This window comes from Eurosta solidaginis, chromosome 4 (genome assembly GCF_040869045.1).
Source record: "Eurosta solidaginis isolate ZX-2024a chromosome 4, ASM4086904v1, whole genome shotgun sequence".
Taxonomy (NCBI): Eukaryota; Metazoa; Arthropoda; class Insecta; order Diptera; family Tephritidae; genus Eurosta; species Eurosta solidaginis.
This window is the reverse complement of record NC_090322.1, coordinates 141,615,381-141,635,374: the sequence shown is the minus strand read 5'-3', so window position 1 is coordinate 141,635,374 and position 19,994 is coordinate 141,615,381. Positions and strand designations below refer to the sequence as shown.

Below are 19,994 nucleotides of genomic sequence, written 5' to 3'. Positions count from 1 at the left end.
GACTGAGCTGATGGTGTTCCTCAACGTCATTTTGCTCAGCCGTATAAGTTTTGCAGGGAAACCAAATTCAGACATAGCGGCATATAGGCAGCTCCTTTCGTGCTGTCGAAGGCGGCTTTAAAGTCGACGAAGAGGCGATGTGTGTCGATTCTCTTTTCACGGGTTTTTCCAAGATTTGGCGCATTGTGAAAATCTGGTCGATGGTAGATTTACCAGGTCTGAAGCCGCACTGATAAGGTCCAATCAGCCGGTTCACGGTTGGCTTCAATCTCTCGCACAATACACTTGAAAGGACCTTATATGCGATATTAAGAAGGCTGATTCCACGATAGTTGGTGCATTTTGCAGTATCCCCCTTCTTGTGGACTGGGCAAAGAACACTTAGATTCCAACAGTCGGGCATGCTTTCGTACGCCCATATTTTGCTAAGAAGCTGCTGCATGCGCCTTACCAACTCCTCGCCGCCGAACTTGAATAGCTCCGCAGGCAATCCATCAGCGCCCACGGCCTTGTTGTTTTTCAATCTGGTTATTGCTATTCTAACTTCGTCATAATCGGACGTAGGGACGTATATTCCATCATCATCGATTGCGGGATCGGGTTCTTCATCTCTGCGCGGTGAATTGCTGCCTCCATTTAGGAGAGCAGAGAAGTATTCCATCCATAATCTAAGCACTCTCTGGACATCAGTTACAAGGTCGCTGTTTTCATTCCTACAGGAGTTTGCCCCGGTCTTAAAACCTTCCGACTGTCGCCGTATTTTTTGGTAGAATTTTCGGGCGTTATTCCTGGTGGCTAGCAGCTCAAGCTCCTCGCACTCACGCCTTTCTGCTTCTGCGTTTTTCTTTTTTCTTCCTGAAAAGGCGTCTCGCTTCCCTTTTCAACTCACGATAGCGTTCACACACTCCTCTTGTCGCGCTCGCTTTTAACGTAGCCCTGTAGGCAGCGTCTTTTCTTTCGGTTGCAACGCGGCATTCTTCATCGTACCAGTTGTTTTTTCGTGGCCGCCGGTAACCAATTTTTTCCTCGGCGGCAGTGCGAAGTGCTTTGGAGATATGCTTCCACTGCTCCTATATTCCTTCAGGATGAGTTGTGCTCTCAGAGAGCAGGTGTGAGAGTCGAGTTGCGAAATCATTGGCAGTCTGTTGTGATTGAAGCTTTTCGACGTCTAGCTTTCCTTGTGTTTTTTGTTCCTTGGTTTTAGGCGCGTTGAGGCGGGTGCGTATTTTGGCTGCAACGAGATAATGGTCCGAGTCGATGTTAGGTCCTCGGATCGTGCGCACATCTAAAACACTGGATGCATGCCGTCCGTCTATCACAACGTGATCAATCTGATTGCGGGTATTTCGATCAGGAGACAGCCATGTGGCTTGATGTATCTTTTTATGCATGAACCTCGTGCTGGATATGACCATGTTTCGAGCACCGGCAAAGTCAATCAGCCTCAGTCCGTTAGGAGAAGTTTCATTGTGTAGGCTGAACTTTCCGACTGTAGGGCCAAAACACCGTCTTTGCCACCCTGGCGTTAAAGTCGCCAAGGCATATCTAATCAGTTTGATTTAAACACGCTATCAGTTGCGAATTATAATTGTGAAGTATAATTGTACTACTCCCAAAGTAATCTAATAAAGACCATTTTGCAATACAGAATATTGAAGTTATTTATTCGACAGTTCAGTGATACGAATGTTAGCAGAAGGTTGAAAATAAGCGAAATTTCCCAAAATTCGTTACAATATGTATACATATGTATTATTGCGCAGCCTTGTAACACTATTAAGCACACAAAACAAACAACAGCAGCATTTCAAGTGTACAGCTGGGTATGTAATGATCGGTTTCACCCGAACTTAGACTTCCTTACTTGTTCTTTTTTAATATTTCTTTCCAGTTTAAGTTCAAAAATTTACAACTCAAGTTCAGAAAATTACAATTCAAGTTCAGAATTTCCAATTCAAGTTCAGAAAATTACAATTCATGATCAGAATTTCCAATGCAAGTTCAGAAAATTCCAATTCGAGTTCAGAAATTGCAATTTAAATTGAGAAAATCTCTCTTTGCAACAAGTGGAAGGGGACGCTCCGGCCATGAAAGTACTTCAGTCGATAACGCAGTTTGGTGGCAGTGGAAGGGGGAGACCTCCACAGAGTTGCTAGGAAGACTTGATCTGTGCACACAGTACTTATACGTTACCTACGGGATTGTGGACGCTCCGTTGGTTTCGTCATCACTGCTGTCACACTTAATGCAGATCAATGCTTGTGACTTTTAGAATATAGCTGGATGTCCTCCTATGAGAGGAGGAGAGAGGAAACGGTTTGTGTTCGCTATCCCCTTCATGTGAACAAAATTGATTTAAGTGAGGTAAGAAGTCCAATGCTTCCTTAAAGACAGTAGGCCTTCATATCCTTGTATCAAGTTATTAGCGCTAACATTTACCATCTTACATACTTTTATTTCCATTGCATGAAAGAAAAAATTTCTGACAAACTTTCTGAACTTGAATTGTAATTTTCTGAACTTGAATTGTAATTTTCCGAACTTAAACTGAAAAAGGGTATAATTGGAAAATTGTATTTTGTTTTTGGAATAGTAGGTAGACAATTTTTCAAACAACCTGCCATAGCTGCTCAGATAGATCCATTTCGAAATGTGCTAAACCTTCATCATCAGTATGCTTTAGGCACGCTAGCTAACCATTTAGCTTTACAGCGGTGGTTTCTTTTACTGATAAATTGCAACGTCTATTCCTCTTTATCAACTATATCTAGTCAGCGTTGCGCAATCTTTTGCAAATCACTGATAATACTAGATTTTTTGTTTATTGTAAATTACTTTCTTTACATTCTCATGTGCTCTTGGTTTATTAACAATTGTTTTTGTTAAAAAAAAATTCATAAAAATTATTGTTCCGGTCTTAAGCTCGAATCGGACCTTGAATCTATAAAAGAAAATTTAAAAATTAAATTAAATTTCTTTAAATTAAATTAAGAATTTTTTTGTTGTGTAAAAAATAAAGTATGCAAAGAATAAAACAAAATAAAATAAAGTCAAATGAAATTAAGTGAAATAAAATAAGACAAACTTAAATAACATAAATAAATCAAAGTAAAAAAGAAATCTAAATAAAATAAAATAAAAGAAAATAAAATAGAACAAAACAAAATAAAATAAAGTAAAATTTAATGAAAAAAATGAAATAAAATAAGATAAACTTAAACAAAATAAATCAAAGTAAAAAATCAAAATCAAAATCAAAATAAAACAAAATAAAATAAAGTTAAATTAGATGAAATAATGTAAGATAAACTTAAATTAAATAAATCAAAACTAAAAAAACAGTATGAAATAAAATAAAATAATATAAATTAAAACAAAAAAAATAAAATTAAATTAAATTAATTAAAATAAAGTAAAATAAAATAAAATAAAATAAAATGAAATGAAATTAAATGAAATAAAATAAGAAAATCTAAATAAAATAACTCAAAATAAAAAATATAATAAAATTAAATAAAATAAACTAAAATAAAATAAAATAAAATAAAATAAAATAAAATAAAATAAAATAAAATGAAATTAAATGAAATAAAATAAGATAAACTTAAATAAAATGAATCAAAATAAAAAATCAATATAAATAAAATAGAGTTTAATTAAATTAAATTAAATTAAATAAAATAATGTGGTACCATCGCAATATGCCAGTAAATGTTTCTTTCTTTCTTTTCAGTTTCTCTTAGAAAAACATAATAATTGAATATTCAATTATTATAAGCCGGTGTTAAGCTCATGAATTCTTAAATAATAAGTATAAATTGAACACACCATTAAACAAACAAACATAAAATAAAATAAAATAAAATAAAATAAAATAAAACAAAGTAAAATAAAATAAAGTGAAATGAAACTAAGGGAAATAAAAGAAGATAAACTTAAATTAAATACATCAAAGTAGAAAATCAAAATCATAAGATTATAAAATAAATCAATAAAATAAATCAAAGCAAAAAATCAAAATAAAATATAATAAAAACATTAAATAAAATAAATCAAAGTAAAAAATCAAAATAAAATATAATATAATAAAATAAAATAAAGTAATGTTTGCTACCAAAACGGACTACCATGACGCCCACCTTTATATTGATTTAGTAACTTAAGCTGCCTAACGGCCGATTAACTAAAATGGCAAAATTTTCTCGCAATGTAGCACCCTTCGCAACAACGGAATGGAATTCCTAAAATTCAAGATCTCGTTATTTTGCGTATCCAATTTTTTAATTGCAAACTGGCTCGCATTGTTGAAGAGCATATCATGAGATGGAAACGCTAGATGCCTGACTACAATACAATAATACCAAATTAAATTCTTCACCTTATCATATTTCTTGAGAATTTTTCGAAATCCAGTGTGATTCAAGATCTGATAGTTACGAAGCAGGATCACATTTAAATAAACTTCACTGAATGCAGCCTTGAAATCGTGTTTCTCATCACGCGTTAATATTCGTGTCATATCAAACATTTTACTTCGGCGATCGCTTTTAACATACATTGTTGAACGCAAAATTACGCTAAGTCTAGTCATATCTTTAACTAACCGCAGTTCATGCTTCAGCACTGTATATTTGTGATTTATTTCTGACAGTTTGGCTTCGTAAAATATATCAATTTTCTCCAATTCTTTATCGCATAACTCGAAGAATTTCTGCTTGAATTTAGCTAAATGTTCGGCGTACGCCAAAGTATCTGCAGGTGGTGCATGGGCTACAGCATCGCTAATCATATCTTTAAGTGACTATGGCGCATATGAAATAATTTGTAGAGATAATATATTAAAATACATGTCAAATATTCATGTTGTCATTTACACCAACTTACGCCATAATCGATGTATTGTGAGCGCCATTCTGGCGAAAGATGAGTTTGGAGATTTTGTTGAAATTTCATTTAGTTTGAGATCACTTTGAAATTACTTTAAAAAGAATTTGTTTTCTTTTTCATTAAGACACATCCGGTTTTATTAATTTAAAAAATCCTCTTAGTAGTTGTAACTCTAGCGAATGCTAAACTTAGAATCAAAATAAAAAGTTATTTGAAATTATGCTGTTTTCTTCCCTATCCGATTTTTATCTTTTTTATTTGAAATATTTCGTTTGCCTTTTTCTATTTAACCGGAATGCCAAATATTTATTTTTGTTAATTGAAAATACTCCTATGGTAGGGTTCCATTTATGTTGCATTATAACATTATTTTTTTACATATTTATATGTATTATATACATAATTTCACATTAATTTATTAAAAAATTATCTTATGAACATATTGTAACGAATTTGCTGCAAATCTTCTTATTTGCCTTTTGCTAGGTTCGTATCGCTAAACTGTTGAATAAATAACTCCAATATTGGATAATGGAAAAAAAAAGATGGCCTTTATTAAAATACTTCACAATAACACTCAAACTGTGCAACGAATAGCTTAATAACCAAACTGATATCTTAAAGGAAACTGACTTTCAAAATAATAGTGCTATTGCTCGCTAGATATCGTCTTACCCGTAACTGCTTGACAATTCAAATCAAACTGAATTACTTCTTACTCGCCTGCATCGCTTTTATAGTTTACGCTGCATACTTCTAGGCTCTTCGATTTCCAGAAGTTACTAGTTGTTTCGGCTACAAAATCGCCAGCCACAACTACGTGCACAAATTATTGCTCTCCCTTGTGACAACTCAGATAAGGTATATGCATGTGTTTGTAGTTTACAGTCTCCCGCACACACATAAGCGTATAAGTAAATTCATCGGTGTGTGACATCTCATCTCTCGCTGCCTTGTATGTAAATGTTGCTCGTCGGAATGTGTACATATGTGTAGACGCAATTATTGATTCGTTTATGTAGATACATAATGATTGAATTATTGATGTGCATTCACGTCACTGCTTAGATCGGCTTAGAGCTGGCAGCACTCCTTAGTTTTGCTAATATTCGTAACACTGCCCTCCACCTAAGTCTGATCGTCCCGATCAGACAAATCTCTCGATCTAAACGCTGCTAATCTCTCCAAATGAACCACTTTCATTTTGGTTCGTGGTTTGGTAGTGGTTTGTATGCGGTACACTACATCGTTGATCCGTTTTACAACTTTGTATGGGCCTTCCCAGTTACACTGCAATTTCGGGGACAAACCTTTTTTTCGTTGTGGGTTGTATAGCAGCACCAAATCTCCTTCCTGAAACCCTTCCGAATTAATTGCTTTATCGTACCTCGCTTTCATCTTGTCACTCATAATCTTTGCTCGTTGCCTTACCAGATCGTGTATCTCTCTCAGCTCTTCTTCTAAGACATCAGTGGATTTCTTGACATTCCTCTCCGCATCGGCATCTATCCCATACTTCAAATCAGCTGGCAGTCGAAGGTCATTGCCAAAAATTACCTTTGCAGGAGTTTGGCCCGTTGTGTCATGTACTGCCGATCGGTAGGCCATCAAGAATAATGATATGTGTGTATCCCAGTCCTTATGGTACTTGTCGACTACTTTCCTTAAATGCTCCTCCAATGTTCTATTGAAACGTTCCACCATACCATCGGACTGAGGATGCAATGCAGTTGTCCGTGTTTTTCGAATGCCCAACTTCTTGCACAGTTCTTGGAACACAGCTGATTCAAAATTCCTGCCTTGGTCAGAATGTAACTCCATTGGTACACCATACCTTGCAACCCATTCGTTTTTAACCACTTCTGCTACTGTTTCTGCTTCCTGGTTTGAGATTGGGTATACCTCTGGCCATTTACTGAAATAATCCATAACCACCAGTATGTATTTGTTTCCGCGGTTGCTAGTAGGAAATGGACCTGCGACATCCATGGCGATCCTTTCAAATGGTGCACCTGAAATATACTGCTTCATCTGGCCACGACTTCGGGTTTTGGGCCCTTTCGCTCTGTTGCATACCTCGCAATTGGCAATCCACTCGGTGACCGACTGACGGCAACCAACCCAATAGAATCTCTGCTTAATTTTCTCGAGTGTCTTCGTGATTCCAAGATGGCCTCCACTTGGACCATTGTGCAACTCGCTGAGCACGTCAGGAATCCTCTTTCTGGGAACAACTATCAGTTTCTTCTTGCATTGACCATCCTCACTCTCCCATACTCGATGCAAGCAACCGGATATCAATTCCAAACTGTTCCACTGTGCCCAATATGACTTCGCAATGGGACTCTCTGCTGACATATCCTCTCTGCTTGGTCTTTCGTTTCGTTCGAGCCCTTGCATAACATGTGACAGATCTGTATCTTCTAGCTGACACTTTCTTAGTTGTTCCTTGTCCCATTCATCCGTACACGTTATAGTCATTAGCCGGACATCTATAATGTCTTCTCTAGCCTCGGCCTTTGAACAGTGCTTGCATTCTAAACTACATGGTCTTCGTGACATTGCATCAGCATTTCCATGGGTACTACCTTTTCGATGCTCAATGGAAAAGTCATAGCTTTGTAGTCGCTCGATCCACCGTGCCAATTGGTCTTCCGGATTACGGAACTGCAGAAGCCATTTCAACGCTGCGTGATCTGTCCTCACACGGAATCGCTGGCCGTAGAGGTATTTGTGAAAATGTTTAATGCACTCTACCAATGCCAACAGCTCTCTCCGCGTAACACAGTAGTTCCTCTCTGGTTTTCCAATCGAACGGCTGTAATATGCAACTACCTTCTCCTGTCCATCGACCAGTTGTGATAAAACGTCTCCTATAGCATATCCACTTGCATCTGTATCAAGAATAAATGTTGCTCCTGGAATCGGATATGCTAACATTGGGGCAGTGCACAAACGCTCCTTCAATGTTTGGAAAGCCACTTCTTGCTCCTTCTTCCATTCAAAAGCTTTGTTTTTTCTTGTTAGCTCGTGGAGACTATGGGCTACGCTGGCAAAATTTGGTAAAAATCGGCGGTAATATGTGCACAGCCCAAGAAAACTTCTCAATTCATGTAGGTTCTGTGGTCTTGGCCAATCCTGTACAGCATCTATTTTTTCGTTCGCAGTGCAGATGCCCTCTGTCGTTACCTTGTGACCCAAATAATTGACTTCCTTTTTAAACAGCGCACACTTTTTGGGACTCAACTTCAGACCAGCGGCAGCTATTCTCTGGAAAACTTCCTCTAAGTTCTTAAGATGTTCATCAAAGTTCTTGCCCAATACGATGATGTCGTCCAGGTACACCAAGCATGTTTTCCAATGTAGTCCTTTCAGTACCTGGTCCATGAGTCTCTCAAAAGTAGCTGGTGCATTACAAAGTCCAAAAGGCATCACTGTAAATTGCCAAAGACCATCACCGACACTGAAGGCTGTTTTCTCTTTATCTTCCTCCTTCACCTCCACTTGCCAGTAGCCGCTTTTCAAGTCCAGCGTGGAAAACCATTTCGTACCAGATAGCGAGTCCAGAGTGTCATCAATTCTTGGCAATGGGTAGCTATCCTTTTTCGTTACGTCATTCAACTTCCGGTAGTCCACGCAAAACCTCATTTGCCCATCCTTCTTTTTTACAAGTACTACCGGTGAGCTCCATGGACTAGCTGATGGTTCGATGACGCCGCTGTCGCTCATTTCTTGAATGATTTGACTCACAACTTCCCGCTTCGCCAGTGGAACACTACGTGGAGCTTGACGGATCGGCCTCGCATCTCCAGTGTCAATTTGATGCTTCACAACGTTGGTGCGGCCTGGTTTAGAATCATCCTGGTCAAATATGTTCGCGTACTTTAGGAGCAGTTGTTTTGCCTTACTCTTAAATGCTTCCTCTAGCCCCTGTGTCCATGCCGAGATGTCATTTGAAAGATCAGTATTACTAGCTGAAACGTGTTCCTGGAGCTGTTCACAGTTAATAACTACTTCAGCCTCTTGGCATCTTCCCAAAATAGCTCCTTTAGTCAGTTTGAGTGGTGACTTGAACTCATTGAGTACTCTTACCGGAATACGTCCATCTTGTTTTGCCATAGCCAGGGTTTTTCCTACAAGTATGTTTAGTGCTGATTTGTTTGCTGCTTCGACAACCCACAATTTGTTTGTCCCACAATCTCCATCAACCTTTGCCCAGATGACTGCTTCGGATTTTGGTGGTATTCGCTGACTCTCTTCCACCAGCACTCGTTTACTGCTGTAGCCTCTCTCGTAGCCGAAATTAAGTGGCACATCCATGTTCTTATATCGCATCATCTTGCTTTGCATATCGATCTTGATGCCTTGGTTGATTAAGAAGTCCACTCCAATTATGATTTCATCAACAATACCTGCCACTATAAAATTGTGAAGTACCGAGACGTTCCCAATTGCTACTTCACATTCTACTTCTCCAATTACCTGGGTGTCCTCTCCCGTGGCTGTACGTAATCTTGCTCCAAGCAATGGTCTTATCTTCTTGTTGACTAAATCTGATCGAATGATGGAATGGGATGCACCCGTATCTACAGTCAGTAAACGTTCCTTTCCATCCACATGTCCTCCGACAGTAAGATTGCTTGACCTTCTTCCAATTTGCGAGATAGAGATTATGGGGCATTCAATTGAGGGAGCCAGCTGTCGCCCCTTGCGGCTGACTCGCTTTAGTTTAACGATTGAGTGGATTTGGAGATTTGCTCGTCTCCTTCAGCTCTGCGTTTACGGCCACCCACATTGTTGGAACTATTGGAATTGCTACTGCAATCACGTGCAATGTGACCTGGGTTACCGCACTTGAAACATTTCATAACTCCGGCATTTTTCTGTTGTGATCCCTTCAGAGCTTCCAAAATTGTATCTACCCACTCTGGCCTTTCTACTTCCACACGATGACCTTTGTATGCTGGTTTACTCAATAATGACGCCGTTTCCTGAGTCAATGCATGGGATACCGTTTCAGAAAATGTTTGCTTTGGGTTCGCGTATGTGGCTCGCTTCGTTTCGACGTCCCTTATGCCATTTATAAAGCTCTGAATCTTCACTCTTTCCGTGTATTCCACGGGTGCATCCGCATTTGCAAGATGAGCCAATCTTTCAATGTCCGAAGCAAACTCCTGCAAAGTCTCGTTAGCTTTTTGGTAGCGGTTTTGCAATTCTATTTGAAATATCTGTTTCCTGTGTTCGCTTCCGTATCGCCGTTCTACAGCAGCCATCAATGCGTCATAACTGTTCCGTTCGTACTCTGGAATAGTCTGTAAGATTTCGGCAGCAGGACCTTTCAGTGCCACGAACAGAGCTGCAACTTTATCTTCAGCATTCCATTGGTTCACTGCTGCGGTCTTCTCAAACTGTAGCTTAAAGACCTGAAAAGGAACAGAACCGTCAAAGGATGGTGTCTTTACCTTTGGATTACTCGCTGAAGCAGCCGGCCGATTAAGTTGCAATTCCTGTATACGACCTCTCAACGCATCCACCTCTGCCTCGAATTTTTCTTCAAACTGCGTTATTTTCTCGTCCATACGCGCTTCGAGTTTTGATGATATACGCGCCTCTTGTTCTTTCAGTTGTGTTTCCATCTTTGATGTAATCTGTGTCGACATTTCTGAAATACGTGTCTCATGTGATTCCAGCTGGGATGCCATATATGTCTTCTGCTCTTCCAATTGTGATGTTATACGAGTTTCCTGCGATTCCAGTTGGGATATCATATACGTCTTCTGTTCTTCCATCTTCGATGTTATTCGTGTCTCTTGCGCTTCCAGTTGGGATGCCAATTGCGACGACATTGATGCTACTGTCGATGTTTGTGCAGATATTGCAGCCAATATCATGTTCAAGTCTGTGCTCGTAACTGTCTGCGATGTTTCGTTTTTCTCTTCAATTTTTGTTGTTGTTTCGTCCCCATCAGGATAAAAGACAAACTCGTCCACATCAATTCCTTGCGACTCCATTACCTCTCGTAGCCGTGCTTGAAGTTCGATCTTATTGCCGGTTGTATTTAATCCACGGTTCTCCAACTCCTTTTTCAGTTGCTGGATCTTCAATTCACCGAACTTTGCCATGTCCTTGTTGTCCTCTGCAATTTATTCAACAATCCGACTTCTGACACCAATTGTAACGAATTTGCTGCAAATCTTCTTATTTGCCTTTTGCTAGGTTCGTATCGCTAAACTGTTGAATAAATAACTCCAATATTGGATAATGGAAAAAAAAAGATGGCCTTTATTAAAATACTTCACAATAACACTCAAACTGTGCAACGAATAGCTTAATAACCAAACTGATATCTTAAAGGAAACTGACTTTCAAAATAATAGTGCTATTGCTCGCTAGATATCGTCTTACTCGTAACTGCTTGACAATTCAAATCAAACTGAATTACTTCTTACTCGCCTGCATCGCTTTTATAGTTTACGCTGCATACTTCTAGGCTCTTCGATTTCCAGAAGTTACTAGTTGTTTCGGCTACAAAATCGCCAGCCACAACTACGTGCACAAATTATTGCTCTCCCTTGTGACAACTCAGATAAGGTATATGCATGTGTTTGTAGTTTACAGTCTCCCGCACACACATAAGCGTATAAGTAAATTCATCGGTGTGTGACATCTCATCTCTCGCTGCCTTGTATGTAAATGTTGCTCGTCGGAATGTGTACATATGTGTAGACGCAATTATTGATTCGTTTATGTAGATACATAATGATTGAATTATTGATGTGCATTCACGTCACTGCTTAGATCGGCTTAGAGCTGGCAGCACTCCTTAGTTTTGCTAATATTCGTAACAATATATATAAATATGTAAATACACTTTAAACTGCACATTTTTTATATAGAAACCTAAGTTTCAGTGTTGAATTTAAACTTTCCACGATGTGTCCCAGACTAAATGCCTTCGTTTTGATTTTATACCAACACGGAAATATTTATATGTATTTATACAAATTTATATGCAAATAAATATTTATTTTTATACAGCCCGTGCTGTTGTGCAAATTAATGTGATTTTGTTTTTCCTTACTGCATTGCACTATGGGACTCCAAAACTGCGTTTCTGATCAAAATAAATAGTTGAAACTGGCTAAATTCGGTGTATGGAAAAAATAACCACAAAATAACGGATGCAATATGAAAAGTTATTCGGGGTCAAAGGTCAAAACTTCCAGTTTTTGAGTTTGGTCGAAAACCTCAAACGAAAGTTGTAGATTTCAAAATTCTCTCTACAAAAGTGGTCCTATTTTTTTTTCTGTGAGTATCACCGTTCTTGAGATATCGCAATTATAAGAGTCACATTCTATATAATATGCACATACATACGTGGCTAATATACACATTCAGGTACTTATGCTGGGTAAACATCCGACGAGGTAAATATGTATTAGGTTAGGTTAGGTTGAACTGGCCGGTTCACGAAGACCTCACATAGACTGAATGACGTTTGGCGCATGAAGCCATCAATGCACTTTGCAAATTTCTATTTGTAACTCGTTTTCTACGTTTGTTGTTTTTATTCTTAACCACCGTCAATTGAGGCGCCAATCAGGTGCTATTGCATCCCATGTGGTTTTTCTTTAAGCTCTTGCTTTTTGTTAGAATTCAATGTGTCGGCTATACGGTCTATGAACTCTGTTTTTTATACCTTTCATGAACATGAAATGGTATATTAACTTTGGTCCGATGTTTGTAACGTTGAGAAATATAGAAGATAGACTCCCTATTAAGTATACTGAATTGATCAGGGCGACGAACTGAGTTGATATAGCCATGTCCGTCTGTCCGTCCGTCCGTCTGTCTGTTTGAACGCAAACTAGTCCCTCAAATTTTGAGATATCTCAATGAAATTTGGCAAAAGGATGTATTTTTGTATTATATTAGACATTTGTCGAATCCGGTAGGATCGGACCACTATAACATATATCCCCCATACAACCGATCGTTCAGATAGAAAGATTTTTAGCCATTCCTCCCTAAATTTCCAAATATAAAAAAGTTAAACTTGGTGATATTTATTCTAATATATCATAGAAAATTTCCTGTAAAATCATTTCGATCGGAGCTATATATAATATATATCCCATACAACCGATCGTTCAAATAAAGGGGTTTTTTGCCATTTTTTATTTTAAATTTATCTTAAAAATCGTTTAGGTATGTACATCTGTTCACTATATATTTCTTATAAGATAAGATTATTGTTCAGCGCCATTCATGAAAGGTATGAAGTCTTCGGCACAGCCGAAAACAGTCCCGTCCTTACTTGTTTTTTTTAATTCTAGTCATTTTCTATGTATAATAATTTAATATAACATAACGTATAAAATATGCATTTTACAAAAATAACAAACTTGGTCTTAAAGACAACAAATTAATCAGGACTGTCGGAATCGGATTTAAAAACGACAAAAAATTACTTTGGTGTCATGAAATCCAATGTTATCGGTTCGAATTGGAATTAGTGTCGGTTTTAGGTGTCACAGAATCCAATAATATCGATTTTGCTATCGGAAACAAACCAATCAGTTAAATGCCGTTGGATTTCAATTTTTCATAGTTGTTTTTCTGTTGCAGTTGAATATTTTCTAAAAATGTAAGTAAATAAAGGTTTATTTTATAAAAATAAATGTAAATTTACATATATTTTCATTCTTAATAGGGGAAAGCATAAAAATTTAATGCAAAACAGTATTTTGATTGAATTTGTGGAGAAATATCAAGATATTGCGAAGGGCTTTACGAAGCGGGATAAGCCAACTGTTGACGATCTTTGGCAACAGTTAGTTACGTCGCTAAACAGTGCCGGTCTACCACAAAAGGATGTGAATGGATGGAGAAAGGTAAAATATAGTTGGTACTTAAACGTAATATAACTTTAAATTGCTTCCTGTATACTTACAGACATGGACTGAGTGGAAAAGCGACATAAAAAGAAAGCTCGCACAAAATCAAACCGAGTCCCGAGCAACTGGTGGAGGACCCTTCACCAAGCACCAACTTTTTCAAACGGAAGAGACAATAGTGCGCATTTGTGGCATGACAAAGTCTGTGGAAGGTGGAGCTGGCAATGAGCTTGGCCCCAGCGAAAGTCAACGAAGCGGCCAATGTCTCCAGTTACCAGCACTCCTAAAAGGCACCGGACTGAAAGTATTGGGGAGCGTTTAAAAAAATTTTTAGATGAAGACAACGAGAGAAAGCTCGAAATAAATGAAAAATTGGACGAGCTTATAAAAATTGAGAAGGAAAATGCCAGCAGCTTCAGGCGAGTCTACAGAGCCATAGAAAAAGGCAACGAATCTGTGGCTAACTCTGTAACTGCGCTGAAGGATGAACTTGTCCGTAATAATGCAGGTATTTTGCGAGCATTGCAGGAAAAAAATGAGATAAAAAAGCAGCAACTCGAACTCGAGCGCCAAAAGTTTGATTACGAAAAACAGAAATTTCCCATTTTCCAAAATGTTGGTTTTGACCGTAGTACCTTAAAATGTGCCTTATTCGTACCTTATTAAATTAAATGTATTACCTCTTAAATATTACCTTATTTAATCAATTAGAAAGCGTTGAATAGATATTATTTTAGTTTTAATGAATATATATTTGGTTTTGTTTTAGTTAATATATATACTTATATATCCATTTTTCTTTTAAATAAAGAAATAAAATTTTGTTTAAACATGCCCTATCAAGCATTGCATATTTTTGCTATAAACTGTTTGATATTTCATCCCTGATTCTCTTGCCTTCACTCTGCAGTGTAGCGCTAGGTGGAGATTCAACATTTTCCTCGATATTATTTGATGGTAAAGTAATGCTGCCTTCGTTATATTCCACGTTGTACCTTCTGCAGATTTTATGAAGCGCACAACAGACGTTAACAATTTTCACCACTTTTTCTGGCCTGTAGTGCAAGGTGCCTAATAAGCATCGAAATCTGCTTTTTAGCACTCCTATTGTTCGCTCTACAATATTTCGACCTGATGAATGCGCCAAATTAAATTTATATTCTTTGGAGTTGTAGCTTGGATCTCTGTATGGTGTTAATAAAAAAGGTTCTATGCCATATCCACAATCTCCTAACAATTTAGATGTCCGGTCACCTGACTCATACCTCCTAAGGAAATGTTTTCTGGCCCTACTAACGTTCCATACGAAAGAGTCATGGCTAGAGCCGGGATACCGAGCATCGACCGTTCGAATTTTCATGTCAGCATCAGAAATCTAAATGCATGTACTTGTACAATCCAGTTTTATAAGCAAAAAATAAAATTAATATTAAAGACTACTTACAATCATGGCATTCATAAATGTTCGTCAGTACTCGGCTTGACGATTTTTATATGTGTCCCGTCAATACATCCAATTATGGAGGGAATTTCGTACTTTGTATAAAAATAGTGCCTTGATCTCCGTAGTTCGGGTTCGTCCATTTCTAATTTCACCCACTGTGGGCAAACTAACTGATTCATAACGTTGAGCACATCATCTAAAAGCGTTGACACCGTGCTTCTATCCACACTTATGCTAGAATCCTTGCACCCTGATCTTTGATATGATCCTTCAGCTAAAAATCGTAACGTAGCTGCTAGTTTCAGCACTGGCAGAACTTTCAAACGAGTTAAGTGTCCTTCAATGGTGTTCAATACCATTCGGAAAGCCTCTGTGTTTATGCGATAGTACGCAATGAAACTGCAAGTACACTATAAATATTTCGAAGCGCACATTAAGGAATATTTTTACTTACGCTGTCTCTGGCAGCTCCAATGGTTTGCTGCGATCTCTCAAAATTTTCCTTTTGACCTTCTCACAACTTTCACCTCCCAATAACATAAATTCTACAACTGCTGATGCCATTTTGCACTCAATAAATTTGTTTATTTCTGTTTAAATGCAGAAAACAATTAATTTTAAAAAATTTTGCCAAAAAAATTAACATCAAAATTGCCGATGCACCGATAACACTCAAATCAGCTGATTCGAACATCGCTTTTATTTACATTCGAAAATAGCAAAACCAATACTGTTTTATGACACCAATTTAAATCAATATTGGTTTGCAATTCCAACAAAACGCAAAACCGACTTGGATTCCATGACATCCCTGAATATAATAATATAAATTTTTATTTATAAAGCCATGATTATATTGATATTTGTATTTTTTTCATTTGTATTCTTAATAATTTAATTCAACCAACTTGTTCTGAAGTAGGGAGTTCTTCACATCAATTCTGACACTGAGCTATTTTCAAAAGTCTACTAAGATATGACATTTTCGAAACGGCAGAAGCGAGACGGTCTCAAAATTATTCAAAAATGGAGAATATTGGAAAATGATGTTGGATGTTGGAATGTATTCCATTCAGTATTTTAATCCAATGTTTGCAATCCAGTGAATAAACATCGGAATAAAATATGAGTAATTAGTCGTTATTCCTTCAACGGTATAATCAGGGCTGTCATGGAATCCAAGTCGGTTTTGCGTTTTGTATGAATTGCAAACCAATACTGATTTAAATTGGTGTCATAAAACCGTATTGGTTTTGCTGTTTTCGAATATAAATAAAAGCGATGTTCGAATCAGCTGTTTTGCAGTGTTATCGGTGCACGAGTAATTTTGATGTTAATTTTTTGGGCAAAATTTTATAAAATAATTGTTTTGTGCATATAAACAGAAATAAACAAAATGTATTGACATTAAAATGGCATCAGCAGTTGTAGCATTTATGTTATTGGAAGAAGAAATTTGCGAGAAGGTCAAAAGCAAAATTGTGAGAGATCGTAGCAATCCATTTGAGTTGCCAGAGACAGCGTAATTAAAAATATTTCTTAATGTGGGTTTCTAAATATTTTTAGTGTATTTGCAGTTGTACTGAATAATATTGCATAAACAAAGAGGCTTTCCGAATGGTATTGGACACCATCGAAAGACGCTTAACCTGCTCTAAAGTTCTGCCAGTGCTGCAATTACCCTGCAAAAATCGTTGGATCATGTGTTCCACTGGAGTACTTACCATTATACACCACTGTAATGCAGCAATGGACCAACTCATGTTACTACACGAACATATTATAAGCCGGTCATTGCTCGTTTTTAACGATTGTAATCACTACACGATGTTTATTGGACTGTGGGTACTCCATGGATTACTCTGATGTAATGCGGAGCTGGAGTATATGGTCCAGTCCTAGGACATCGCAACGTTAATTGGACCATATTTTTTGTATGAATTGTGATTAATTTTGGAGCACTCGGCTGGTCCGTAGCGAGTACTCCATACATGCATGCATGGAGTAATCGCGATTTTTGCAGGGTAGCTGCTGCCTTACGATTTTTAGCTGAAGGATCCTATCAAAGATCAGTTGGCAAGGATTCTAGCATAGTATAGGAAGAAGCACTGTGTCAACGATTTTAGATGATGTGCTTCGTGAAGCCCTTCGCAATATCTGCATGTTTCTCCATAAATTCAATCAAAACTGTTTTGCATTGAATTTTTATGCTTTCCCCTATTAAGAGTGAAAATATATGTACACTTACATTTATTTTTATAAAATAAACCTTTATTTACTTACATTTTTAGAAAATATTCAACTGCAAGAGAAAAACAACTATGAAAAAATTAAATCCAACAGCATTTAACTGATGATTTTTTCCGATGGCAAAATCGATATTATCGGATTCTGTGACACCTAAAACCGACACTAATTTCAATTCGAACATTAACCCGATAACATTGGATTCCATGACACCAAAGTAATTTTTTTGTCGTTTTCAAATCCGATTCCGACAACAATTGGATTCCATGACAGCCCTGAATGATTAAGGTTTTTTTTTCCAAATTATTTCGGAGTAATCATGATGAAATGAATCACGATGTAATCAAAAAGCTGATGTCAACAACATAACCTCACTAAAATTTGGATTGTTTAGTTTTTCGTACAAGTTCTTCAAACAAATTAGTTTTCTGCAAAATTTTGTCTATATTCTGTAAGGGAATACAAAGTTACATTAATCTTTTTGGCTAAAAAATTCTAGTAACGGCTTTTTATAGTTATAATATTTCTAAACGTATAGTAAAATCTACTCCGATCGTATGAATGCGTTTGTAACCATTTCAACTATCGTAGGAGTACGGGTTCGACTCCCACTCCCGGGAGAAAAGGCTTTGAAGAGATTTACAAGGTATAAACGAAACAGCTGTCGCTTAAATTATTAAATAGATAATCTACGTGTTTACACATGTTCCATCCCAAGAAACTAGATTATTTTCTGTCACATTTTCACGTTTCTCGTTTATTTTGTGCTTCCAATTAGAGATTACACTTTAGGTGTGGAACTTCAAAAAAAAATCCGCATCTCTAAAATTTGATCATAATTATCGATTATCGTAAGAAATATTCATACGGGAAATCTAGTTATAATTAACGGTTAGGAGTTAAATATGAAAATGAAGATAATCTCGTTATATATGTGCATAGGACCCTAAATATGGGTTATATGGGCCAAGCCAATTTCCTGATGTAAGTTACACAAATTCTGCACCATTTTCCGATCGAGAAACAAAACCAAAAGGAATTTTCAAAACAAGATTCACAACTGTTACATTTCTGCTTTCGGTGCTTTGCTCAATTTTAGAGCAAAAGCAGGTTTGTTGGACCATAGTGTATTCTGTGAAACACGTGAAACACTTTATTGTGAATTAAATGGCTATAGAAATATTATTTTCAGTAAACCGTAAACGTATACGTTCTGAAGTTATGCTCTGAAGTTAGACATTTTACTTCACTTATAAAATGGAGGATGTTTTTATTTCGATTTGAAAGCACACACATCGTAATTTTAATTGCTATTCTTATTTTTATTTTTTTTTTTTCTAAATTGTGTGCACCGAACTTTTTTAGTACCAAACGAACGAAATGCATTTCAGTCACTGCAAACTCCACGCATTTATTTGATCTTTCTAAAATCTAGAAAATTAATATATATTCTACTTATGTATATATGCGTTTATACTATGAAACATAAACGCATGAACATTAGACTGCTGGGTAGAAAAAAAATATTTTTCTATCCGCCTTAAATTTGGAGAAAAAGCGAATGGGGGGTAATTCAAGTTCAGCATTTCCGTGTTATTTGAATGGTCTTGTGTGGAAATTTAAGGTTTTAAATAAATAAAATAAATAAATAAACATACTTCATTTAGCCATGTCCGTCCGTCTGTCCGTCCGTCCGTAAACACGATAACTTGAGTAAATTTTGAGGTATCTTGATGAAATTTGGTATGTAACTTCCTGGGCGCTCATCTCAGATCGATATTAAAAATGAACGAAATGGGACTACAACCACGCCCACTTTTTCGATATCGAAAATTTCGAAAAACCGAAAAACCGAATTTCATTACCAAAGACGGTTAAAGCGATGAAACTTGGTAGGTAGGTTGTCCTTATGACGCAGAATAGAAAATTTGTAAAATTTTGGACAATGGGCGTGGCACCGCCCAATTTTAAATGAAGGTAATTTCAAAGTTTTGCAAGCTGTAATTTGGCAGTCGTTGAAGATATCATGATGAAATTTGGCAGGAACGTTAATCCTATTACTATATGTGTGCTAAATAAAAATGAGCAAAATCGGATTACGAAAACGCCCACTTTAAAAAAAAAATGTTTACAAAAAATTGAATATCTTTACTGTATATAAGTAAATTATGTCAACATTCAACTCCAGTAATGATATGGTGCAACAAAATACAAAAATAAAAGAAAAATTCAAAATGGGCGTGGCTCCACCCTTTTTCATTTAATTTGTCTAGAATAATTTTAATGCCATAAGTCGAACAAAAATTTAGCAATCCTTGTGAAATTTGGTAGGGGTATAGATTCTAGATAACTGTTTTCTGTGAAAATGGGCGAAATCGGTTGAAGCCAGGCCCAGTTTCGGCCGTTAACACGATAACTTGAGCAAAAATCGATATTTCTTTACTAAACTTAGTTCACGTACTTATCTGAACTCACCTTACCTTGGTATAAAAAATGGCCGAAATCCGACTATGACCACG

At 36.8% G+C, this 19,994-nt stretch overlaps 1 protein-coding gene across 2 annotated transcripts in view; it reads right to left on the bottom strand.

The window, feature by feature from the left end:
- LOC137248219 (solute carrier family 53 member 1-like) overlaps positions 1-18,836 on the bottom strand; it is a 72,415-nt gene extending 53,579 nt beyond the window's left edge. Inside the window, exons 1-3 of one of the 2 annotated variants that reach the window (XM_067779095.1) lie at positions 18,721-18,836; positions 4,885-5,069; positions 4,379-4,801 (exon numbers count right to left, since the gene is read on the bottom strand). In XM_067779095.1, coding sequence (XP_067635196.1) covers positions 4,379-4,801; positions 4,885-4,953 — 492 coding nt within the window. In that variant the 5' untranslated portion in view covers positions 4,954-5,069; positions 18,721-18,836. Of the gene's footprint in view, positions 1-4,378; positions 4,802-4,884; positions 5,070-11,770; positions 11,917-18,720 lie in introns of those variants that run through there. The other variant, XM_067779096.1, reaches the window with a different exon arrangement.
- Between the last annotated feature and the right edge of the window lie 1,158 nt (positions 18,837-19,994).